The sequence below is a fragment of the Narcine bancroftii genome, chromosome 13 (genome assembly GCF_036971445.1).
Source record: "Narcine bancroftii isolate sNarBan1 chromosome 13, sNarBan1.hap1, whole genome shotgun sequence".
Lineage (NCBI taxonomy): Eukaryota > Metazoa > Chordata > Chondrichthyes > Torpediniformes > Narcinidae > Narcine > Narcine bancroftii.
Window position 1 is genome coordinate 84,601,218 of NC_091481.1, and position 26,793 is coordinate 84,628,010.

General features: G+C 44.5%; 1 protein-coding gene across 1 annotated transcript in view; it reads right to left on the bottom strand.

Moving 5' to 3' along the window:
* Positions 1-241: 241 nt before the first annotated feature.
* Positions 242-26,793, bottom strand: part of dlc (deltaC) — a 65,930-nt gene continuing 39,378 nt past the window's right edge. The window contains exons 7-10 of the mRNA XM_069909442.1: positions 2,403-2,619; positions 1,643-2,318; positions 1,427-1,544; positions 242-1,123 (exon numbers count right to left, since the gene is read on the bottom strand). Coding sequence (XP_069765543.1) covers positions 1,118-1,123; positions 1,427-1,544; positions 1,643-2,318; positions 2,403-2,619 — 1,017 coding nt within the window. The 3' untranslated portion in view covers positions 242-1,117. The remainder of the gene's footprint in view (positions 1,124-1,426; positions 1,545-1,642; positions 2,319-2,402; positions 2,620-26,793) is intronic.

A 26,793-nucleotide genomic window follows, 5' to 3' on the forward strand; every position in this document is an offset into this window, starting at 1 on the left:
AGAATCCATCACCCCTCCCCACCCCCCCCCCCACCACCCCGCCATGGAGCCTTCCTCCCCCCCCCCAGAAAAGAAAGGAGAGGCACACGGGAAATGAACAGAAACATCCACTGCTATTAACGCATCAGCCCCCTGCAATTCATCCACATCCAACCCCAAAATAAAAAACTAAAGCAAAAAAACTACATTGGAATGATTTTCATTTATTTGGAAAAAAATAAATTTGAACTTCTCTTCAACAGAAAGACATATTTAAAACATAATAGATAAACATATGTACAATTCTCTTATAAATATACACTATATACAAAATAAAATTCGAAAAAGTATATTTCATTTTGTACGCATATCAAAAATTCTTAAATTATAAAATATTAAAATAACATTGGCTTGACTGAAACAGAAATGCAATAATTTTCCTTGTTTTGTTTATAAAAAGGAGTCCTTCATGATAAGTCATATACACAACATATTCCATATATATATAAATATATAGAATGAGAGAATCCATTGGGAGGCAGGAGACTGACAGAAAGTTTCTGAAAGGAGATTCACAAACAGGCTTCTCTGAATACTGAACGGATACGCCTGCCTTTAACCCGACTGAGCTTTTATGTACACATTGTGTGCCTCATTCTGAGGCTTCGAATGGGTTCTTGCAATCCCCCGTCACTGTCTGCCAGTTTTTCTTATAAGCAGAGAGAAAGGCAACATTCTGCAGATGTAACAACCCCTCAAGATTGTGCATGCCACGTCGCAATAGAATACAACGACTCCATCGAAGAGATCAAGTTGAGAACACTCAGAGGCCACAAAAGGTCCTGCCTTTTTGCACAAACATTCCTCCCTTTTCTCAGTCCCTGGGGATGCAGATTGTTCCCTTTGCCCTTGAAATTAGTGCAAATGTTTCCCAGCTTCCAAAGAGGTGTCAGCAGGCCATCTTCACTGTCCAGAAGCCAGGTTCAAAAACGGTCTTAGAACTACAAAGAGGTTCTCCATTCCAAGCAGCATGAATAAATATTAAATACAGGAATACAAAACCCAGCAGAGTCCAATAAATCTGTAAACATTCAGAAACAGGAGAAGCTTCAGCATCAAAAGGTTGAGGAGATTAAATTCATACCTGCAAAAGGGGAGGAAAATTAAGAATGATGAGATCCATGGCTCGTCTGTCCACGCTGTTCATTAATTTTTTTTAAAGTTAGACATATAGAGCACAGTAATAGGCCCTTCCAGCCCACGAGCCCGTGCCCCCCTCCCCCCAATTCACCTACAACCTCTGAACGTTTTTGGAAAGTGGGAGGAATCTGGAGGAAATGCACGCAGGTCATGGGGGGAGTTAGAGAATGTACAAACTCCTTACAAGCAGTGCTGGGACTCTAACAGCGTTGCTCTAACTGTGCCGCCCCCGCTGGTCAAATCTTACCTCAGTCGCAAATATGCACGGCTCCACTCTCTCCGGAATGATGTACATCGGGTGGTACAATCCCTCCTTCTGAAATGAGCTCGGGGCTTTGGAAGATGACAGGCATTCCCCTCTCTTACTGCAAGGGAAGATGGAGGGAAATTAGACTTCCAATAAATGTTATTGTGATAAACCATCCAACATCATTCAAGCAAAACTGAATAGTCCGGTACTCACTTCTCAATGTTCTTTTGCAAAGGCTGTTCCTCCTCCAGCTCCCGAGAGAGATTGTAATCCAGTGCATGAAGTTTCTGTTTACAGTTAAATTTATCAGTCAGACAGTCCGTGCTCAAAGCCGCATCCTTGTTGGAAACCTTGAACTGCCCCGTGGAGATGATGAAGGCTTCTTTCTCCTTCTGATAATCCGACAGGTTGTTTATGGTCTCCAGATCATTGTGCACAGCATTCCGGCCACCGTGGTTTTTCTGCAAGTGCTTCAGAAACCCCACCGTGGCAAACACCACCAAGGTCACCATCACAAAGCCCAAGGAGATGGCAAGGGCGACAGGGAAAGGGCTGTCCGCGTCCGTGGGAGTGGTGGGCGTCACATGAAACTCGCAGTTGGGTCCCATAAACCCGACCGGGCACTTGCAGACGTGGCCAGTGTGGTGAGCATAGCAAATGCCATTATTTCTGCAGGGCCTGCTGATGCAGGGGTCCGTGCGAATGCTGCAGTCCTTTCCGCCATAGCCGAGGGTGCAGCTGCACGTATACGAGTTGATGCCATCGATGCAGGTGCCGCCGTTGGCACACGGGCGCCAGGCACAGTCGTCCTTGTTGATCTCGCACCTGGTGCCAATGAACCCAGCCCGACAGCGGCAGGTGAAGCTCTGGCCAAGAATGTAGCAGAGCCCTTTGGAAGAGAAGGACAGGTTGGAGCAAGTAGGCAGGCGACCCTACGGATGGGGAAGGATGTTTGTGGAGAGCCGGGACTTACCGTTGGCGCACGGGTTATTGCTGCAGCTGCCAATTTTCTTCTCGCAGTTAGAGCCAGTGAACCCAGCAGGGCATTGGCAGGTATAGCCTTCGTGGGGCCTTTCCGTGCAGGATCCCCCATTGAAGCAAGGGGCATCAGCGCAAGTCATGGCGCTGATCTCACAGTTCTTCCCATAGAATCCTTGGGGACAGGTGCAGGTGTAATTGTTCTCTAGGTCCTACAAAGTCACCACAAACAGAGATAGAATCTCATTAAACCATTAATTTCCAAACACAATGGAAAGTCTTTTAACCCTATTCAGAGCGTGTGAAAGGGGATTAATTTTAGCGCAAAAAGTCTGAGAGTCCTACCCCATCAGCCAGAGGAACTCAAGCAACATCTAGATGGGGGATAAAGAATGAGGCTTGAGGGCAGAGTTCGAGGTTCAACTGTGGAGGAGTCCAGGACGATGCTGCCCAGAATTTGGAGAAGATTGAACTTCATGCAGCTCCCATGTTTGTATAAACAATGACAAAGGAAGGTGCCAGAACCACCACGGACTGGACACGACTGATATCCCCCAGCGTTAGCCACAATGGAAGAGTCATCACGGGGTTGAAGCAAAGTCAGGAAGAGGTTACAGAAAGGTAAAGAGTCACAAAGAAGGCCCTAAAGAAAGGGAGAGCAATGCAGTTGGTGGTAACGCAGTTAAGCCAAGATGCGAGAGGGTTTCCTGACCGTGTCAATTCTACATACCCAACCACCCATTGGTATCAGGGATAATTGAGAGAAAGAACGGCCTGCACATTAGGGTTCGGGTTAGGCCTGCTTAAGGAAAGAATACACCCGCTAATGCCCTCCCGCACACTGCAGGGGTGTTGCAGCAGGCCGCGGGCCAGTTAAATACAGCCCACTGGCCAAGGTGTGGGGTGGGGGGGGGTCTCCACTGTCCCACTATCTGGCACACTCCCCACCTGGAAGACACCAAACCCCACCTCCCCCCCACCCCGAGGACTCGGGGAAAGTATGGGTACGACAGCTGCAAGGTCCACCCCAGAAGTTAGAAGTTGTCACGCGCGGTCCCGAGGACAGGGACACACTAACCTGTCTTGTCTCACCTGACCTGACGAGAATGAGTCTGTTCCTCAACCAAACCCCCCCATCACCCCCACTCCCTACAGGACGATGGCATTACTCCAGATTATGATCGGCATCAGAACATCGGCCAGCATTTTCCTCGGGGTCGCTTATGAATTTGCCAGCACCACTGCTGGATTTGTGTGCGGGCCCCAGCACACGCCGATGAAGGGCATCCACTTACCACCAAATCCGCTGGATGACTTTGTAATAAACTGGTTGCATAGACTTTTCGCTCCTGTGGGATTTGGCATTTCTGTTTGGGGGAGGGGGGCCCAAATGGCAGTTCCCCCACCACTTTATCTCTTCCAGCGACCTCTGATGGGGTGGGTGCTTCAGGAACTGGCATTTCCCCCCCTACAATATGACCTCCACCCGAGACCCGACTCTCAGGGTCATTACACAGCCAGTGAGCGGATGCTAGTGGAGGCACCCAACCTTTCAGTTGGTCACAGTGACTGCGAGTGAGACTGGTATCCGCTGCCAATAGTGGGGGCTCCCTGGACTTTGAATGGGACTCACTGGCTTTGCGGCCACCGTGCCTACCCATGGCTCCCTGTGAGCTGGTACGGTTGCTGCTTCCCAGCATTCATGGTGTCCTAGGCGACCTTGGGGAGTAACAAGAGGCCCGTAACAGAGGCAGAGAGGTTTTGGATGATAGTCTTGCCCTGTGAGTTCATCCAGATAACCTGCGTGCTCGAGACACTGGCCAACAAAACAACAGCGGCGGTGCCACACACGGAAGACACCCTGACTCGAACGGCGGCAGAGCTGACGGGCCTCAGGACGGTCGCCCTGCAGAATGAATGGCCCTCGATTATCTACTGACGATGGTACCTGTGCTGCGATTGGTAAGGAGAGCTACCCATTTACCCCTGATGAGTCAAGGAGCGTCATCCACTTGGCTGCTCACATTCGGGACGGTGGCTGAAATCGAGGGACTGGTTCCTTCAGTACGACACCTTATAGGGAAACTGGTGGGCGTTTGGGTCTCTGGGGAGAGGGGGATAGTGGGCAACTGTCATCCACTGGGCGACAGCTCTTGTTCTTGTTGCTAGTTGCTGTCTGTGTATTATGTTGTGTTCACCAGATTATCAAGAGCACGTCTGCCTTTCATTAGTCCTGTATATTAACATATAGTTTTAAGAGTTTGAAATAGTTGTATATAACCATGATTGATCAGTCTTTTAAGGGTAAGACTTCTATTAAGATACGTCAGTTTTCTTTTCACTGTATTCCAAGTAAGGATTGGCGAGTGGTGTGACTACCGAGGGATGGATTGTATTGTGGAAGGTCGTGACTGTCCACTTCCTGGTCGGAAGACATCACTTACTGATCAAGGTTTGGCTCCGCCCCACCCATCAGTGCACACCTGACCACACCTTTGTACTTGGCCCTGGGCCGTTGGGTTAGGGTTAGGGCTTGTAATTGACTAAGACTTGGCAGGCACAAAGCCATTGACTCTTTTCAAGTTACCTGGGCTGCCCCCCCCCCCCCAAACATTATAAAGGGCGCCACGTGGGCTCGGATCTTTCTCTTTGCCATCTTTGAAGGACCACCCTGCTTCACTCCAAAGGTGCTTGGTGAGGTTTGCACTGATGAAAGAGTTGGGAGCGTTTTAGTTAAGTGTCCCTGGTAGCAAGGGTGGTAGGTATCATATTGTTTATCCTTAATTGCACGTACCTAGCTCAGTGTGTGTGTGTGTGTGTGTGTGTGTGTGTGTGTGTGTGGATCCCCATGCTCGTCTTCTATAAATTGTGCGTGTCTTATTCCCGTTACGATTTTCCCACGCTCCTTTATAATAAATCGTGTGAATGATTTTCCAACATGTGTCCTCTGTAAATAAAATTTTTTACTGTTAGACTGTGTTCAGAGTCCTTGCTGTTTTCTCGCACAGAAACAGGCATCAACCCAAGGAACTGTTTCATTCACATGATCGTTCTCAGGTCTTTAACTCACTGCAAGTTCAGGGACGCGCCACCGATTTCAGACTGCTGAGGCTTGAGCGAGATGGCAGACACAGGAATCTGGAGTCAAACGCACTCCGCTGGAGGAAGTCAGTTGGTCAACGAAAGTAACGGATGATGTTTTGGGATGAGAGTTCCTCCAGTGGAAGGATTGTTTTGATCTCAAGCTGGCACTAATGCCAGAGAGTATGATTCATGTTTGTTAACTCATCCTTTCTCGGATCCCTAAATCAGGACGGAGTTAGGAGCTGATCCCCGATCCTCCTGTACCCGGCTAAAGTCCTTAATGACTTCCTTATTCCTGATGCAGTGACCAGAACTCCCAGTTTTGAACTGGGGACCCTGTGGTGATACACCACTAGCCGACTGCAGGGGGCGATCTCTGAACCTGCAGGAAGATCACCGGAGGACAGACTACACCCAGCTGGCTGTCAATCAACCATTCGGGATATAATCCTGAGCCGGCCCCTCCCGAGGCAGTCACTCAGGAGCCACCAGTACAGCTACCACTGTAGCAGAGACTTTTAACTGAATAAAGCCTGTTGTACAGTCTTTGTGTCTGCTTACTGCTGTAGCAGTGCATCACAGACCCACAACTCATCCTTCACCCTGTCTGGCATCTTGTCTGTAATGTGCACCTTAGATGTGGCCCTCAACCCTTCTTGGCCCTTCCTGAACTTGATTTAAAATCCATGCTGCATCCTTCCAGCAACCTGTCATTTATAACTTACTTCCATACTGTCCTGAAGCACTAACTCTCCATCAGGCCCAAGACTCAGATCTAAAGTCCTGAAATTCTCATCTATCCCGATACTTCACCTTAAAAGTTTCCTCTACCTGATCTGGTAACAGGAGAGTCTGCAGATGCTGTGATTGTAGTGCAATACACAAAAGAAACTCAGCAGGTCACGTGGTGTCTACAGGAAGCAAAGAGTTAAATCGGCATTTGGGGCCTGGATGTTTAACTCATCCTGGGTAGCAGCGTTTCAGAAATAGCAGCTCCCCCTCCACCGTCAGACTCCTCAACAACAAACTCAATCAGGGACTTCACTTAAAGATTCTTTTTCTCTCTGTTTTGCACAGTTAGTTTGTTTACACTTCTTTATTTGTTTACATGTTGAGTCTTTTTTTTTGCACTGCCAATAAGTGCTAATTCTGCCTCACCCACAGGAGAAAGAATCTCCACATTGAAGACTGATCCAAAATATTCATTCAGTTCCTCTGCCATTTCCTTGTCTCCCATTACAACTTCTCCAGCGTTGTTTTAGATCAGGTGGAAGTTGATTCTGGAAGATTCACCAGTAGATAAAGTCATGGAAAGTTAAGTAGATATGGCTAGACTATCTTGGTCCTCATGACATGGACACCTCTTGGCCATCTATCCTTTGAATTTCTGACTTTGGTTGGCACTTCTGTGGCAGAAATGATACCGGCCAATTATCAGCCAATGTTTGAATCCTGCTGCCAATCAGGATTAACTGCTTCATTGTCTGAAGTGGAAGTGAATGTTGTCACAGAGACAGCAGACAAGGGCAAGTGGTAGAAGTGCCACATCAATGGTCCGCCTTGATCGATGATCCTACATCCCAAAGCCATGCAGATTCTCAGGTTAATTGGCCACTGTCAATAGAATGGTAGAACCTGGTGGGAGTTGATGGGTGTGTGGAGAGAAGGGTGGTCTCTGGCATTAGCGCCCGATTAATGTAAATAGGCTGGTAGATAGTCAATGTCAACTCGGTGGCCTACACCTGTTCCTTCAGGATCATCAATGAACATGTCTTTTCTGATCTTGCATAAGAATATAAGAAATAGGAGCAGGAGTTGGCCATCCATCCCGTCGACCCTGCTCCACCATTCAATGAGATCATGGCTGATCTGATATCAGCTCATCTCCACCTACCAGCCTTTTCCCCATGTCCCTTAATTCCCCTGCAATGCAAAAATCTACCCGACCTTGTCTTAAGAATATTTACTGAGGTCGTCTCCACTGCTTCAGTGGGCAGAGAATTCCACAGATTTACCACCCTTTGGGAAAAAGCAGTTCCTCCTCATCTCCGTCCTAAATCTACTCCCCTTGAGGCTACGTCCCCGAGTTCTGGTCTTGCCCACCAATGGGAACAACTTACCTCCCTCTCGCTGACATTGGCCTTTCATAATTTTATACATTTCTATAAGATCCCCTCTCATTCCACTAAATTCCAGCGAGTACAGTCCCAAACGTCACAACCTCTCCTCACAGGCTAACCTCCTTATCTCTGGAATCAACCTGGGGAACCTCTTCTGCACCACCTCCCAAGGAGACCAGAACTGCACGCAGTCCTCCAGATGCAGCCTTACCAGGACCATGTACAGTTGCAGCGTAACCTCCCTGCTCCTAAATTCAATCCCTCTAGCCAAGAAGACAAACATTCCATTTGTCTTCTTGATCGCCTGCTGCACCCACAATCCAACCTTTTGCAATTCACGCACAAGCCCTCCCACGTGGAGAGAAAGCCGTTGATGACACCGTAAAGGATTTAGAACCATAGAACATTACAGCACAGAAATACTCTTTAGCCCATCTGGTCTACGCCAAACGATTATTCTGCCGAATCCTATTGACCTGCACCCATACCCCTCTCATTCATGCACCCATCCAAAAGTTTTCTAAATGTTAAAATTGATCTTGTATTCACCATTTCAGCTGGCAGCTCATTCCACAGTCTCTTTCCAAAGTACCATATTTGATAGTATATAAGAACCACTCCCTATTTTAGCGGGAATATTAACAATTATTTTAGAGTATTTACAGGTAAGTATTTAATGGTAAGTAACACCGACAGAGATTATTGTTGCTGCGTGGCTCATTAGCATCTATCGGGGGCTGGTGGTGGGATGTCGAGGGGGAACAGGGGTCAGTGTGGGGACTGGTGGTGGGCTGTTGGGAGACTCTCCCGGTGGCCCGCTGTCAGTCCCCACACTGGTCCCGCTGCCCCACACCCTCCCAACAGCCCTTCTCTCCCGATGGCCCACTGTCAGTCCCTGCGCTGATCCCTCTGCCCCTGGGTGATATTTGGAGGGGAAAAAAGTGGGTCTTATATGCCATAAAATAAGGTAACTCCTCCACAAATACTTAAAAGTCTGGCATTACTGGTTTCCAACTACTAAATCCTCCCATGCTCATTATAATTGTAACTGGTAGTAAAGCATTACCTCTAATTTTACAGGGATGAAACTTGGTGACATAGTTAAAGATGCCTTGCTATCACTTCAGCTCTGCAAGTCTGCGATGCTGTGCTAAATCACCTACTTTTTTGTAGTGAACTAAATGTTGGGTGCACGCTGATTGGATGGGAACAAGTCAGTCTGGATTTGTTCTACTTTTTTTCTTGGCAGGACATTTCTCGGCAATTCGCCAGGCATAACAGGTCGATGTTGGCGTTGCCACAGGACCACAGTGGCTTGACTGGAAGATGACATCCGAGTGTTGGCTTGTACTTCAGCTTTTGCCTTATCTGGTGTTTGCAATCTTTTCTTGAAACAGTGGGGTGGGAAAATGAATCACACGAAGACCAGTTCCCTCCCAGGAGGGCATCGAGATGGGTCGATCCTGCCTTTGAAACCCACGTGTTGGTTTGTATCATTATTTAGGAGGGGGAGTTCTTGGAGTCCCTTTACATCACTCTCGAGTGGATGCGTCAGGAAGGATCCAGACCTTTGATCAGATTTGTTGCTCTATTGACAAGGTTTAACATGCATGTTATCCTGGGTGTAGGTGGTCATACAAGGCCACACGGCCCATCGAATCTATCCCAACTCGGACCATTCACATGCGCCTCATCCCCTCACATTTCCCTGTAAGCTGTTCACTCTCACGCGCCGTGTGGCACTTCTGATTCTCTGACCACTTACGCTAGAGGAAATGTACAATGGGATTATTGTTCCCACTCACACATCTTTAGGACATGGAGTGAAAGCAGAGCACTCCGGAGAAGCCAAGAGAAAATGTGCAAACTTCACAAAAGGCAGCACTTGGAGTCAGGATTACAACTGAGCACTGGAGCTGAAAACAGGACCACTGCATCATAAGAACATAAGTAACAGGAGCAGGAGTTGGCCATTCAGCCCGTCGAGCATGCTCCCCCATTTACTGGCTGATCTGATGATGGGCTCATCTCCACCCACCTGCCTTTTCCCCATATCCCTTAATTTCCCTACTATGTAGAAATCTATCCAACCTTGTCTTAAATATATTTACTGAGGTCACCTCCACTGCTTCAATGGGCAGCAAATTCCAGATTCACCACCCTCTTCTCCATCCTAAATTTATTCCTTTATTTATTGAATCCATCGATTCACAACCCTATGGGAAAAGCATTTCCTCTTCATCTCCTTCCTAAATCTTCTACCCTCATATGTCCCCTAGTTCTCATCTCCCCCACCAATGGAAACAACGAACCTATCTCAATCTTATCTATGCCTTTCATAATTTTATATGTTTCTATAATCCCCTCTCCTTCATCCCTGGAATCAACCTGGTGAACCTCTGCTGCACCACCTCCAAAGCCAGTATATCCTTCCTCGAGGAAAGAGGCCCGATGTGGCCTCACCAGGACTGCATACAGTTGCCGCAGAATCTCCCTGCTCCTAAGTTGAATCCCTCTAGCAATGAGGGCCAACGTTCCATTGGCCTTCTTGATTGCCCGCTGCACCCGCAAACCAACCTTTTGCGATTCATGCCCGAGCCCTCCCGAGTCCTTCTGCACGTCACCGTGCTACAATCGCTTACCATTTGCACTTCCCATGAACATAGGGTTGGTCCTGAGATTGATGAGTGAATGATATGCAACACCCCAAGGTCACAGGTTGCCATGGGTCCAGTTCTGTGGCTGCTTCGTGTGAAGGTCAAGCATTGATCTGCTCCATTTGTTCTGCATCTATTCCTTTTGGCACAATGGAAACTCCACACATGATGGAGAATCCTTCATCTATACAAGGCCATGTGACGGCCACCTCTCATGGGGAATCATCTTCAATGGGAAGGGCAGTGAGGAAACGGATGGGTGCCCGCACTGTTAGCTGCCTTCTTCAGGGCGCTGCCAGTTTGGTCTGTGGGAGTGTTGTTAAGCCTCTCCTGGTGATGGCCTCAGTCCTCTGCACCCTTCAATGCTTCGTCCAAGTGTAGTTCAACACAGAGAAGCACTGATTTTTTAGCCAGAGGTAATCAGTGGAACATTTCCTCACCTGTGTTTGTTCTAAACCGGCAATCTGAAGTCAATGTTAAGGATATGTAGGATTTCTCCTTCTCCACTGTGAACCACCATCCTTCCTGGCTGTACAGTAGATTCTGGACCTCTGATGGAAGATTCTGGGCCTTTAGCCACAAGGCATGGGTTCAATAAGCATGACTGTGCAAAACTGTGCTTGACGAGTCTGTGGAACGCCTCCTCCAATGTTGGCACACGATTACCATGGATGCAGTCAGCTACTGGCAGTGACTCTTGCATCTGGACCCAGGTGAGCTGTTGGTTTTGGCATCTAGTAGATTTTTGGTGCATCCGAGGAGCTTGCTGGATGTTTCGGAGGGCAATTAAGAGTCAACAACATTGTGAGGGACTGGGGCCACATACAGACCAGTCCTGGTTAGAATGGCATACTTCCTTCTGCCAGGAATTTGGGCAGAGAGATGGGACATTTTCCTGGGGTTCCTCATACCTTCCTCAGATGTTAATGGAACCATAAATACTGGGGTTAGTGGATGGGGTACACATCAAACAGGCTGCTTTGACCTTTTTGTTGGAGCTGGACGTGCAGGATGGGAGATTGATGGCTGTAACAACCCTAATGTAGGTAGGAGACAGAAGAAGCAGGGGTGTGAGTGTGTGTGTGTGTGTGTGTGTGTGTGTGTGTGTGTGTGTGTGTGTGTGTGTGTGTGTGTGTGTGTGTGTGTGTGTGTGTGTGTGTGTGTGTGTGCATGTAGGAGTGCGCGTGTGTCTGAGTATGCGTGTAGGAGTGCGCGTGTGTCTGAGTATGCGTGTAGGAGTGCGCGTGTGTCTGAGTATGCGTGTAGGAGTGCGCGTGTGTCTGAGTATGTGTGTGTGAGTGGGTGTGCGTCTGAGTATGTGTGTCTGAGTGTGCGTGTGTGTCTGAGTGTGTGTGTGTGTCTGAGCGTGTGTATGTGTGAGTGCGTGTGTGTCTGAGTATGTGTGTGTCTCTGAGAGTGTGTGTGTGCGCGCGCGCCCGTGTGTGTGAGTGCGTGTGTGTCTGAGTATGTGTGCGTGTGTGAGTGCATGTGTGTATGTGTCTGAGTGTGTGTGTGTGCGTGTGTGAGTGCGTGTGTGTGTGTGTGGGAGAGAGAGAGAAAAAGGGAGAGAGTGGAAGAGAAAGAAAGAGGAGAGAGATCGAACGAGAGTGAGAAAAAGAGAGAGGAAAGAGTGAAAGAGAGAGCGAGAAAGAGAGAAAGGGGAAGAGGGAGCAAAAAAGAGTAAGAGAACAAAAGAGAGGAGAGAGCAAATGAGAGTGAAAGAGAGAGAAAGTGAAAAAGAGTGAAAGAGAGAGAGAGAAGAGGAAGAATTAATAATGTGATTGTTCTGAGATACAGTATAGATGCTATGGGATGAATGGCCTCCTATATCATTGTGAAAAATGTCGTAATTTTGAAAACAGCACAGCATGGACAGAATTAAGAAGTCACATTGCAGGAGATCAGTTCTAAGCTCTGGAATCCCGTCTCATCCAGTACAACGTGGTGGGCTAAATGGAAAATGGAAGCTCCATGAACATACTCATGGGTGGTGTAGCCCCATCACCCTCGTGTCAAAGACATGACTAATCATTTTCAAGTCCCTGACACTTGGTTTCCTCCTGAGGTGCCCACCAGCACAAAAGGCAACCTGTGTTACCAACCACAACCTTAACAAAAGGCCTAATAACACACAAGACAGGGGCAACAACTATCAGATATCATGGTGTGGATCTGTGCTCCTAATGCCACCGCGCCTTTTGCCAAACTGTTGCAACAGTCATCACCCTGGCACCAACCCAATGTTCACAAAAGAGAAGGATTGATCCAATCCAGCAAATCACTGGCTCATTGGCCTATTCCCATCCAGGAGAAATTGTCTGAATTCCATGTGAATCAAGATGGTTGTGGAGGTAAAACGTCCCATCAGGACTTCACTGTCAGACTTCCTCAGGTGAGTGTCCTGGGACCTGACGTCTTCAGCTGCTTCATCGCTGGTCGATGACATCAGAAGTGGGGATGTTCACCGATGTTCGATTCCACTCACCGATTCTCAGCAACTTTACCAGCCTGTGCCTCCACGAAGTGAGACAAAGCAGCGGTCGGGAACTGGCTAAGTGGCAAGACTTCACATGGAATTTTTTTTAAAAAGACTTTTGCCAAAGTCTCTTGTCATCAACAATGTCCAGGAACCATAGAAGACGATAGCGCAGAAATGGGCTCTTCATGTCCCTTCTGGTCTGAGCTGAACTATTTTTCTGCCTCATCCCACTGACCTGCACCTGGACCATATCCCTCCATGACCCTCCCATCTATGTACGTGGTCAAGATCTTAAATGTCAAAATTGAGCCTGCATTCACCAATTCAGCTTGTTCCACACTCACATTACTTTCTACGCAAAGAAATTCCCCCTAATATTTTTAAATTTTGAATTTAGACATACAGCACTGTACCAGGCCCTTACAGCCCACGAGTGCGTGCCACTCCATTGGCACCCCATTGACTTAGAACCCCTGTACAATTTTGAACGATAGGAGGAAACTGGAGCTCCCAGAGGAAATCCATGCAGACGCAGGGAGAGCGTACAAACTCCTTACAGACAGCTTCAGATTCGACCTGGGTCGCTAGTGCTGTAACAGTGTTGCCCTAAACTCTACGTTAAACATGCTGCCAGTAAACCAGATTGAAGAAACATAAAACATGCCAGATTCATGTAAAACAGCAATAATTATAGTAATACCAAAGACAGGGAAAGATCCACTAACACCAGCGTCATATAGACCAATATCTTTACTTAACTCAGATTATAAGATAATAGCTAAACTATTAGCAAACAGATTGGCCGATTGTGTATCAAAAATAGTAAAACTAGACCAAACTGGATTTATTAAGAATAGACGAACAACGGACAATGTCTGTAAGTTCATTAACTTAATCCATGCAGTACAAGGAAATAAGACCCCAACAATGGCTGTTGCTTTAGACGCAGAGTAAGCCTTTGACAGGGTAGAATGGAATTATTTATTCAAAGTACTACAGAGGTTCAACCTACCAGAGAAATATATTAATTGGATTAAAGCATTATATAAGGGTCCAATGGCGAAGGTGACAGTAAATGGATATATATTGAACCAATTTAAATTAAGCAGGTCAACTAGGCAGGGATGTCCACTACCTCCCTTACTGTTTGCGTTAGCTATAGAACCCCTGGCAGAACTGATAAGAACAGAAAATAAAATAAAAGGGATAAAAATAAAAGAGAAGGAATATAAAATCAGTCTATTTGCAGATGATGTCATAGTATATTTAACAGAACCAGAAATATCAATAAAAGAATTATATAAGAAATTGAAGGAATATGGAGAAATATCGGGGTACAACATCAATGCAAATAAAAGTGAAGCAATGCCAATGAATAATGCGGATTTCACAAAGTTTAAAAAAGAATCACCATTTAAATGGCAAACACAACCAATTTGATACCTAGGTATTAGACTAGATCCTTAACTCAAGCCCCAGATATTTACAGGTTCATTACCTGTAAATTTTACACCCAGCACATTGTTAAACAACTCCATGCCTGATTATACTCATCAACTGATTCAAGATGAGAACATTAACTATCACCTGAACTCCACCACATTCCAACTCCTCTGAATTGGAGCCTTGATTTCAAAATGGCCAGTATTAAATTGACCCCATGATCATGCACCAACCATTAACTGATTTTACTCCAGAGCTCCAAACATCAACTAATTCAGTGGTTAATTCTGTCATTAACAGATCCTGTAAATAGCTCTAATCTGCAACTCAGCTCTATGCTTGGTATTCAAGACCTGATTACCAAATAATGCTGATGTCCCATTAGGGGCAGCATGTTTCGAGTGACAGTTAGCGCAACACTATTACAGCATGGGTTCGAATCTGGCGCTGTCTGTGAGGAGTTTGCACATTATCCCTGTAACTGCATGGGTTTCCTGCAGGTGCTCTGGTTTCCTGCCACCCTTCAAAGTGTTTGATGGTTGTAGATTAATTGGTATATATGTGGGGCACCAGGGTCATGGCCTGAAAGGGCTTGCTAATTCAACCTGAATCTGTGCCAGAAGCAACCATTATCTTATCGTGTGCTTACTTACTAAGTGACAACTATTGTGTACTAGCCTTGTCCCAGAGCCTTGGTTATTAACCAAACTAATCATGGAGCCCTGGTAAATTTAAATTTAAATTTAAATTTTAAATTTCGATATACAGAACAGTAACAGGCCCTTTTGGCCCATGAGGCTGTGCCGCCCAATTTACACCCAATTAACCTACACCCCCACCCCCCGGTATGTTTCAAACAATAGGAGGAAACCAGATCCCCCAGGGAAAATGCACGCAGACAAAGGGAGAATCACCTTATAGACAACAGTGTGGGATTCAAACCCAGGTCCGGTCCTGGTCGCTGGCGCTGTAAAGGTGTTGCACTAACCACTATGCCAATCGTGCTGTCCCCAAGTAACAGCTCGTCCCTCATCACCAGCTTGTCACGTAACCAAGTCCCATTCAGTCACTTATTCTGTATCTCAACCGCATTCATTAAAAGATCCTGCAATGTGCCAACGCACAGGACAGGAAAAGACTACAGAGGGCTGTGAACTCGCCCTGCTCCATCATGGGCACCAGTCTTCACTCCATCGAGGACATCTACAAGAGGGGGTGTCTTAAGAAAGCAGCCTCCATCCTCAAGGGCCCCACCACCCAGGCCATGTCCTCTTCACTCTGCTACCATCAGGAAGGAAGTTAAGGAGTCTGAAGATGAACACTCAGCGGCACAAAACCAGCATCTTTCCCTCTGCCATCAGATTTCTGAATGGACAATGAACCACAGCATAAATATTATAAACTAGAAGAACAATCCCATAAAGTTTTAGCTAGGCAATTAAAAGTGGAACAATCCTCTAGAACAATACAACAGTGAAGTGACATTTAACCACAAGAAATAAATGATACATTTAAGGAATTTTATGAAAAGGTATATACATCTGAATTGTTACATGGTAAGGAGGATATAGATGAATATTCGTCACAAATGGTATTACCAAGTCTAACTGAAGTAGGAAGTAGGTAAAGATTATTTAGATAGTCCTTTCACTGAACAAGGGGTTTATGATGCACTTAATTGTTTACAAAATAATAAATCTCCTGGAGAGGATGGGTTTCCAGTTGAATTTTACAAAGAATTTAAAGATTTACTGATTCCTTTATTTATGATGGCAATAGAAAAAGCCTTTAAACTGCATTATCTTCCAGAAATCTTTTCCATGGCGATAATTACAGTTATTCCTAAAAAAGAAAGAGATCCATTAAAACAAGCTTCATGTGGACCTATGACATCATTAAATGTTGACTATAAAATTATAGCAAAAGTGTTAGTGGATAGGATTAATGATTATTTTCCTGAATTAATAAATATGGACCAGACAGGTTTTGTTAAAAATAGACAAACTTTGGAGAATATAGTAAGGTTATTAAGTATAATTCACTTAGCACAGAGGAAAAAGGATTTGAGTGTAATAATGGCTTTAGATGTAGAAAAAGTTTTTGATAGGTTAGAATGGGATTTTTTATTTAAGGTCTTGAGTAAATTTGGCTTTGGATGAATTTTATAAATTGAATTAAGGCATTATATAGAATCCTAAAGCTAAAGTGATAACAAATGGACAGATGTCTCGATCTTTTAATGTGACCAGATCAAGTAGACAAGGATGTCCTCTATCACCAATTTTGTTTGCTTTAACTATAGAGCCACTTTTACAAAAGATTCGTAATGACTAACAGTTAAAAGGATTTGTAATAAATCAGACTGAACATAAAATTAGTCTATTTCTTCATGATGTATTAGTTTATTTAACTCAACAGCAATTATTACCTTGATTTTATAGTCAGTTGTTACAGTATGAAAAATTTTAGCATATAAAATAAATTGGGATAAAAGTGAAGTTATGGAATTGGTACAAGGAGACTATTCACAAAGTTGAAAGGAAGTTCAATTTAAGTGGACGGTTAAGATTAAACATTTAGGTATATGTATTGATAATAATTTGAAAAATTATATAAATTAAATTATATTCCAATATTTAAGACAAATGAAGATCTTTTACCTATTACTTTAATTGGAAGATTTAATTGTACTAAAATGAATATTTTTCAGAGAATTCAATATTTATTTCAGACTTTACCTATTTCTATATCTCAAAAATTTTTTCAAGGTTTAAATAAATAAGTTAAGATATTTCTTTGGAAAGGAAAAATGGCAGGAAAATCATTTAAAAAGTTAATATGGAAATATGAATTAGGAAGATTACAACTTCTTAATTTCAAGAATTATTATAAGGCAGCGCAATTAAAATTTCTTTTTTGTTTTTTTTGTAAAAATTAAATCATCGAGAGTGGAAATTGAACTAAATAAAATTGGATAAACTACATCAGAAGAGCTTATTTACAAATGGGAACAAATTACTAACAATGCCAAATTTAAAGCATTTGCTTAATATTTGGAGTAAAGTCAAATTATAAATTGATGGAAATCTTTTATAGTTAAAATGCCATCTTTTAATTTTTTTCAAAAGGAAACCTCTTTTTGAATATTTAGAATAATAAAGGAATTTCTAAATTGGGAGATTATTATGATGGTAGATTAATGCCATTTGATCAATTAAAAATTAAATACGATGTTCCTTGTAACACGCCATTTTGTTATTTCCAATTAAGAGCCTATTTAACAGAGAAACTAAGATCTGATATGATTCTAAAAAATCTTACAGATTTAGAACAAATTATTGTTGATGGAATGACTAAAAAATTCATTTCAATAGCATATATGTTGCTACAAGAACAAACACCTAAAGTAGGTTTGTTTAATTCAAAAGAAAGATGGGAACATGATTTAAATATAACATAGATCAGCAGGCCTGACAACGTTTATGTAAAGTTATGTCTAATGCTACCAATGTAAGGTATAGATTACTTCATTATAATTTTTTACATCAATTGTAGATTACACCTCAAAAATTGAGTAGATGGAGATCGGATTCATTGGACCAATGTTTTAGATGTGGAAACGAAGTGGGAACTTTTCTTCATGCTACATGGTCATGTTCGAATGTTCGTCCTTTTGGGGTTTATGTTAGTAAGTTTCTACATTGAATTACTGGTGTTGTTTCTCCATTAAATCCTGAACTATTATTGTTAGGAAATTTTGAGCCTATAACTTCTAAATTTTTCGATTGAAATTTGTTGTTGGTTCTAGTAATTGCAAGGAAACGTATCGCTGTTACAAGGAAATCAGATGTCTTTGTAACGTTAGATGGATGGCATTTTTATTTTTCACTCTATGAACCATATTGACCAAAATACACACAAACATTTCCCTCTTGAATGTACACAGTGTCATTTTCTCCACTTCCCCCCCTCCCTCCTTCACCCCCCTTCCCCACCCACTCAACGTTCAATATATATGATTACATTAAACCCATTAAACAATGAAATTAATTAAAATTTAAGGGGTACATTTTTGCAAATTTGACTCAAATAAAGAGATTAAAATGATAATTTTTTTAATGATTTTGAATTCTCTAAACCAGTGAAGTTTTCCCTAAGTGAGTAATAATTTCTGGAAAAGCATTATTTTTGGGATCGTTGAGCACCATCTGAATCATCCAAATTAAATATATAGTTATGTAATTATGTAGTTTAGATTTAGATTTTAGTCAATGGGATTAGTTTAGGTCGGGGGGTAGGGTTATTTTTTAGTTTTCAGTGTTGGTATCATCTTAGTTTTTCTTTCTCTCTTCCTTTTTATATGTTATCAACATATATTTGTAATCACTGTAACATTGTGATTTGATATTAATTGTTATAATTATCATATATGTGTTGATTTAAATAAAATATTCCAAAAAATACAATGAACCATAGACACAACCTTCCCTTTCTCTTATTTTGTCTCAAAACAATGGATTTCGAAACAATAAATTCTGATTTTGATTCTAATTTAATGGGCGGCCTAGCGGTCAGCGCAATGCCTTTTCGGTGCCAGCGATCGGGATCAGGGTTCGAGCCCCACGCTGTCTGTAAGGAGTTTGTACATTCTCCCCGTGTCTGCATGGGTTTCCACCGGGGGGGGGCTCTGGTTTGCTCCCACCCTTCAGAAAGTACTGAGGGTGTAGGTTAATGGGGTGTAAATTGGGCGGCACGGACCCGTGGGGCAAAATGGCCTGTATGTATGTCTAATTAAATTAAATTGTGTGCTCATTGACTTATCCCCAACCAGCTCCTCAATTAAATGACCTCCAACCATGAACCTGATCCCAATTGATTCTGCCCTGATGATCACACCTTTTTTTTCATCAAAAGATTAATTTCAACAGACCACATGGCAACACAAACGAATCAGAGAAATGGATCCAATAAACTACTTACATTGACCGAGTAAAAGAAACTTTCAAAGTATCTCTGATACATTCACTTTACATGCAAAACAGCAATAATGCAGGTCCTTTGGCCACAAAGTTGTGTGAAGCATGTCCCTACCTTAGGCTTACCCATAGCCCTCTATTTTTCTAAGCTCCATGTACCTGTCCAAAAGTCTTTTAAAAGACCCTGTCATAACCACCTCCACTACCGTTACCGGCAGCCCATTCCACGCACCCACCTAGCCCTGATACCTCCTCTGTCCCTACTCCCCAGAACCTTAAACCCGTGTCTTCTTGTGGCCACCGTTTAAGCCGTGGGAAAAAGCCTCTGACTATCCACACAATTATTGCCTCTCATCATCTTGTAAACCTCTATCAGGTCACCTCACATACTCCGAAGGGGAAAAGGCTGAGTTCACTCAACCTGTTTTCATTTTTCCTAGACCAGGCAACAACTTTTTAAATCTCCTCTGCACCCTTTCATTAAGCAAAAACATCCGAACGTAAAGACGGAGATTCTCTGCCCTCACGTCGGAAAATTTACCTCCATGAATGCTCCCCGACCGGCTCCAGTGCACCAATTCCATTCCATCTCCAAGACAAGGTCACCGGTGGAGCAGAGCCGCATCATAAATGTACTGCTGCTCCAAGCGGCTGGCTAGGGGTGGGCTGATGGCGTTGCAGTGATGCCATCAGCCTGCGACCCATCTCACTTTTCTCTCACCCATCTCCCTCCATGACCCCCTCAGGTCATGGGTGGCCGACGGAGGCCGTCAGGGGATGACAACCCTGCTGGCCACTCACCGGGCCGCTCGTCGACACCAGCGGTTCAATACACAGCAGAGCAATGGCCATCTATCCTACCCATTATCCCCCATGCAGCTGGAACCATTCTGGGAAAAGCAGAACGGTTCCAGTTGTGTGGGTGATTAAGGGTAATGAAGTCGGCCATTGCTTGGTGCGAATGTATGGTGTCAGGGCACCAATGCCCCAGCCACCTCCAGGCTGAAAGGGGACATTGGAGCAGGCTTTTCTGGGCCTGCATGAAAAGGTAAGAAATATCTTTACATTCAGCTTTTAGCCAGCCTCCATGCAGCGGCCAACCGTGAAAAGGCCTTATCCTTCCAGTAGTGAAACAACCAGAAGTGAGGACAGTGCTCCAAGTGGGGTCTGAGGGCGTCCCTTCTCTATCACCTGGCTCTCCTCCCTCCCTCCCTCCCACATTGTCTCCACGCTTTCTCTATTTGTGAGCCAACTACCTCTTCCTCAGTCTCTTCAGTTTAGTTCCCACCCCCCAACAATTCTAGTTTAAATTCTCCCCAGTAGCCTTAGCAAACTTCCCTACCAGTATATTGCTCCCCCTGGAATTTAAGTGCAACCCGTCCTTTTTGTATAGGTCCCATCTGCCCTAAAAGAGGTCTCAATGGTCCAGAAATCTGAATCCCTGGTCTCTGCTCCAATCCCTCAGCTGCACATTTATGTTCCATCTCATTCTATTCCTATACTCACTGATGCTTGGCGCAGGCAGTAATCCCGAGATGACTACCTTGTGTTCCTGCTTTCCAACCTCCTTCCTAACTCCCTGCAGACTTTTATCAGGACCCCTTTTCCTACCTATGTCACTGGTACCAATATGTACCTTGTCCTCCCACTGCAGGATATCTTGGACACGATCTGAAACATCCTGGACCCTGGCACCTGGGAGGCAAACGACCTTCCAACTTACTTTCCTGTGTCCACAGAATCGCCTGTCTGACCCCCTAACTGGAGTCCCCTATCCACTACTGGCCTCCTCTTCCTATCCCTACCCTTCTGAGCCACAGAGCCAGACCCAGTGCCAGAGGCACGGCCACTTTCGATTGCCCCTCCCAACAGTACTCAAACAGGAATACTTCTTGTCAAGGGGTACAGTCACAGGGGTACCCTCTAGTACCCGACTCTTCCCCTTCCTGACTGTGACCCACTTGTCTGTCTCCCATGGCCCCAGTGTGACCACCTGCCTATAACTCCTTTCGATCGCCTCCTCGCTCTCCCTGACCAGACGAAGGCCATCGTTTCAATTTAAAATTTTACATTTCAAATTTAAATCCCATTATTCTTATTTACAACGTACACGATCCCTTGTTCCCGGAACTCGGCCACCATCCCCTTGGATTCCCGCTCTAATGAAACCCAGGCCTGGATTAAACTCCGAAAGAGGAATAGGTAGTCAGCCTGCCCTGCCCTTCCCCCCCCTCCAGTGAATGGCCAACTTGGCCAGGCCTAACATCAAGCCCACAAGGAAATCCTCCAAGCACCCAACACCCTCCCCTCCAATCGTCAACCCTCTCGTGGAATTATGCCTCACAGACAATGTGGCAGATATTTGTAGAGCATTATGTCCAGTCCCACTGGCAGGCAGACAATTTTTAAAAATTTAAACTTGGGCACGAGCCTGAGCTGCCTGATTACACCCAGTTGACCCTGGTATGTTTTGATAAGTGGGAGGAAACCCACGCAGACATGGGGAGAACATACAAACAGACAGTGCGGGATTCAAACCCTGGTTCCGATCACTGGCGCTGTGAAGACGTTGCGCTAACCACTACGCCAACTGTGCTTCTTGCTATACAGGTAGGAGAAAATATCCACTGGGTGTCCTCAACATCAACTTCTGTCCCTGTAATTCCCCTTCCCCATCCTATCAGGTGGGCAAAGCAAGCTGGTCCAGAATACCACCCCTGTCCTTCCTCAGCTGATAAATCTATGTCAAGGGACTTGGGAGATGGAGAGGAGGCTTCAATGTCCATTGGAAGGGATGGTTTGGTAACACCACCCCTGACTGTGGAGAAATGGATAAGCCCACTTGACCTCATTCTCCCCATATGCGTGTGCGTCAGGTACATCTGATGGCAACTCTGATGGCCAAACCGTGGGCGGCTCGGTTGGCGTAGCAGTTAGCACAATGCCAATACAATGCCAGTTCGAATCCCACGCTGACTGTAAGGAGTTTGTACGTTCTTCCTGCATTAGGGTTGTAGTTAAATGGGGTGTAAATTGGGCATCATAGACATATGGTCTGAAATGGCCTGTTTCTGTGCTGTATGTCTAAATTTATTTTTTATAAAAAAGATCCCTTCATTCTCCTAAATTCCAGTTAATGCAGGCCGAGACCTGCAAACGCTCCTCGTCTGGGGGAACGATGGGTAGAACAAAGGAAGTATCTCCGATAGGGTGAGACAAAATGGTTAATCAGGTGGTTAGAGTTGGAAACAATTAAACTTCTTTGTCTGAGTAATGCATTGTTAATAGCAAGACTACAAGAGATGTCCAGAAACCTCACAGCAAGAGCTAAACGTAAAAGACAAAAGTCTGCAGACACCGTGAATGAAGTAAAAGCTCAATGAGCTACAGTCTTTTAACCTGTGGTTAAAAAAAATGGAAAACTCTGCCAACACTCATTCACTTTATCCTTATTTTCTTGCATTACCTATTTATTTGGTTAATGCAATTTATGGCAATTTTGCCCTGTGATGCTGCAAAACAACGAATTTCGTGACATGTTCACGGCAACAAATTCTGATTCTGATCTGAACTGGAGGGAGTCTGATATCCTTTTGGGAAGGTTTGCTAGTGCTGCTCTGGAGGAGGGTGGATTAAATTAGATTTGTGGGGGATGGGAATTAGGTAGGGGAGTGGAAGAAAAAGATGATGTTAAGATTGCATATAAAGACAGTAATCAAAGAGTTGTGCATGGTGGAAATAATGTTCTCTGGTGCGTCTATTTCAATGCAAGGAGTATTATAGAAAAGGCAGACACGCTTAGAGAGTGAATTGGCAAATGGAATTATGACACTCTGGCCAATAGTGAAACTTGGCTGCAAGGAAGGCCTCAATGTTCCGGGGTTCCATTGTTCAGATGCATTAGAGCAGAGGGGGTGGGGGGAGGATGAAAGGGGGAGGAGGAGCATTTGCTCATCAGGGTAAATACCTGACAGACTAGAGGGCTCGTGGGTGGAGCTGAGGAAGGGGAAAGCCATGCCTACGCGGGGTTGTAAAGAAGACCATCAGTGAGAATTGGAGGGACAAATTTGCAGACAGCTGCAGGAAACATAAAGTTCTGATAGTAGGTGATTTTAACTTTCCACATATTGACTATAAGCCATTCAGCCCATCAAGTCTGCCACACCATTCAATCATGAGCTGATCCATTTCCCCACTCAGCCCCACTGCCCGGCCTTCTCCCCATTACCTTTGCTGCCCTGGCTCATCAAGAACCTATCAATCCTTAAATACACCCAATTTCCGGCCTCCACAACCGCCTGTGGCAACAAATTCCACAAAAATAGCACTTTGTGGCTGAAGAAATTTCTACATATTTCTATTCTAAGAGGACACCCTTCAATTCCTGAAATTGTGTCCTCTTGTCCTAGATTCACCCACCGTGGGAAACAACCTTCCGACATTTGCTCTGCCCACACCTTTCAACATTCAAAATGCTTCAATGAGACAATGAATACAGACCAAGACCCTTCAAGCACTCTTCATATGATAACCCTTTCATTCCTGGAATCCTGAACCTCCTTTGAATCCTCTCTAACGTCAGCACATCCTTTCTTAAATGAGGAGCCCAAAACTGCTCACAATTCTCCATGCGAGATCTCCCCAGGGCCTTATAAAGCCTCAAAGATCACATCCCTGCTCCTGAACCCCTCCAATTCTCACTGATGGTCATAGCTCTTCTGTTCCTCTTGAGTTGAACGCCAGCATTGCATTTGCTTAAGGTGGAATGCAAGTGGGAAGGGAAGGTTGAGAATCTCTGCTCTACACCCAATTGTTAAGGAAATATTTTGCTTGAGAAAAATTGTCATTGGCCCATTTCCTTTGGAGTTCTGAAACCCTGCACATAACGAGTCAATGAGGGGCGATTAAAACAGTGGTTTTCAAACTTTTTCATTCCTCCCACATCCCACCTTAGCAATCCCTTACTAATCACAGAGCACCGATGGCATAGGGAATACTTAAAGTGGGACGTGAGTGGAAAGAGAAAGGTTGAGAACCACTGAACTAGAGAGAGTGCAATATTGGATCTCCTATTAGGGAACAAGACAGGACAGGGGACAGTCATGTGTAGGGGAACACTTTGAGTCCAGTGATCATAATGCCATTAGTTTGAAGATAACTTTTCACTCGGTTGCCTGTCGACATTCTCTCATACCTTGATGAAGGGCTCAAGTCTGAAACGTCGGTTATATATTTTTACCTTTGCTACATAAAGAACACTGCTGGGTTTCTCCAGCTTTTTGTGTTTTTACTATGGATAAGCATAGGTCTGGTCCTCGGGTTGAGATTCTCAAGTGGAGTAAGCCCAATTTTCAGGAAATGAGAAAGGATCTAGAAAGCATGGATTGGGATAGGTTGTTTTCTGGCAAGGACGGGTTTGGTAAATGGAAGGCCTTCAAAGGCAAATTATCAGAGTATAGAGTTTGTATGTTTTGGTCAGGATTAACAGGCATAAGGAATGTTGATTTTCAAAGAATATTGGGGATCTGGCAGAGAAGAAGTAAAAGAAACAAGGGTACTTGAGAAGGACAATATATGCACGAGATAAAAAAGGGGTAACTATAGACGACACTTTCCAAGTTCTCGTATTTCCCAATTTCAAAACGTCATGTTCACAGAAACGTAAGAGACAATATTCCGAATTACCATCTTATTTCCAATAAGTTAAACTTCATATCTGCAGCTGTTAGTAGCTTTAATTTGTTGATAAAAGGTATAAACATTTTGCATAATTTCGTATCAAGATTTTCATAACAGAGCATTCGGCTATATTGAAAGACATAATATTAAACAATAATAAGAGATGATTAAGACGAAATAAAATGAATTCATAGAAAAGTATCTCGAGATCTTATATCTCTGTTGTGATTCTCTGAAGAATGAGAGCAAGCTCCCACTACGCCCAGATATTAACACATATGATGTCATACTAACTATGGTAACACTACAGACAAATCTTACTTCAAGGGATAGTCATAAAATTAACTACAAATCAAAAATACAAGGTTTTAACCTTTACAGTAACTCAAGAAGGCCATGAGGTTGCTCTGGCGGACTTAGGTGTGTATTGGGAGGAGTTGAGGCTGTCATGTGACAGCACTGTCCCCGACCTACTTGGAGGACACACCAGCTGCCAATCAAGGTTGGGTTCCACCCCACCCATTAGTGCAGACCTTGCTGTTGGCACCATGTCAATGACCTGGACTGCACTCTCCAGCCTCCCTGTACATGGCCTTGGGCCATTGTAATTAGATTAACCCTCCTGCCACTGAGCTATTAGCCCCCAGTAAATGATGTGGGCTTGTCTCTCCAGCACTATAAAGGTGCCATGTGCTCTTTATTCTCTCTCTTTGCCAGCTTGGGACCACCCTGTTTCACTCCAGGCCTAGAAATGTGGAAGGGGTCTGGAGAAACTGTTGGTAAGATGTGCACTGTTAAAAGGATTGGGAGCATTTAATTAGTGTCCCTTGTAGCATAGAGCCGTTTTGGCACTGAGTCAAGGGGTGGTGGGGCATTGTAGTGATTTTTCCCTGATCATTAAATGTGTGTGTGTGGATGTGTAGAGGTTTGCCTAACATATTGACCCTGTTGTCCCATTTCCATCCCTGAAATAAACATGTGCTTTGTACCTCCACTTTGGTCTGGTTCTTAACCTGTGGGACCCACACGAACCCGAGCAACAAGGTGAAGGCAAATCTGAAAAGTTTTTACAGGTATTTTAAAAGCAAAAAGAGATAGTAAGGGACAAAATTGGTCCTTTTGAAGATCAGAGTAGTTGGCTATGTGAGGAGCCAGGAGAGAGAGGGGAGATCTTAAATGCTTTTTTTTGCATCAATATTTACTCAGAAAACAGGCATAGAGTCATGGGAAAAAAGGAAAACAAGCAGTGAGGTCATGGACTGTATGAAGATTGAAGAGGAGAAGGTGCTTGATGTCTTGAAGCAAATAAAGGTAGATAAATCCCCAAGACCTGACAAGGTATTCTCTTAGACCTTGGAGAAGGCTAGAATAGAATAGAATAGAATAGAATAGAAATTGCAGTTGCCCTTCCAGATATATTTAAAATGTCCTTAACTGCGGATGAAGACCCAGTGGGTTGGAGGGGTAGCTCATGTTGTTCCATTGTTTAAAGAAGGCTCCAAAAACAGGCTCAGTGCCAGAACATACATTAGAGGGGGACATTAGTGATTTGGAGGAAGGCTCGTTCAGTGGGAGGTGGGGGGTGCTAGCAGAGACCTACCTGTCATCAGGGAAGGGGTGCTAGCCGGGGCCTACATGTCATTAACACCATCCACCCTTCCGACATGGGGCACAAGGATGCTCTCTTTATTATGCCAAATGTCACTAGTCGCAATTGACGCACGCTAATGACGTGGTCAGGGGCGGGTGAAAAGTTGCTAGCATGCGTCACATGGGAGGGAGTGGGGCGGGTCTGATGGCCAGGGATGGCCACGACCGTATGGGGGGGGGGGGGGGGGAGAAAACGACACAGCATCTTGTTTGCCCCAACCCTGTCCAAAGATAACCCTGGAAACTATAGGTCAGTGAGCCTGTAATTAAGTAGCAAATATTGACGTGTTCTATGAGA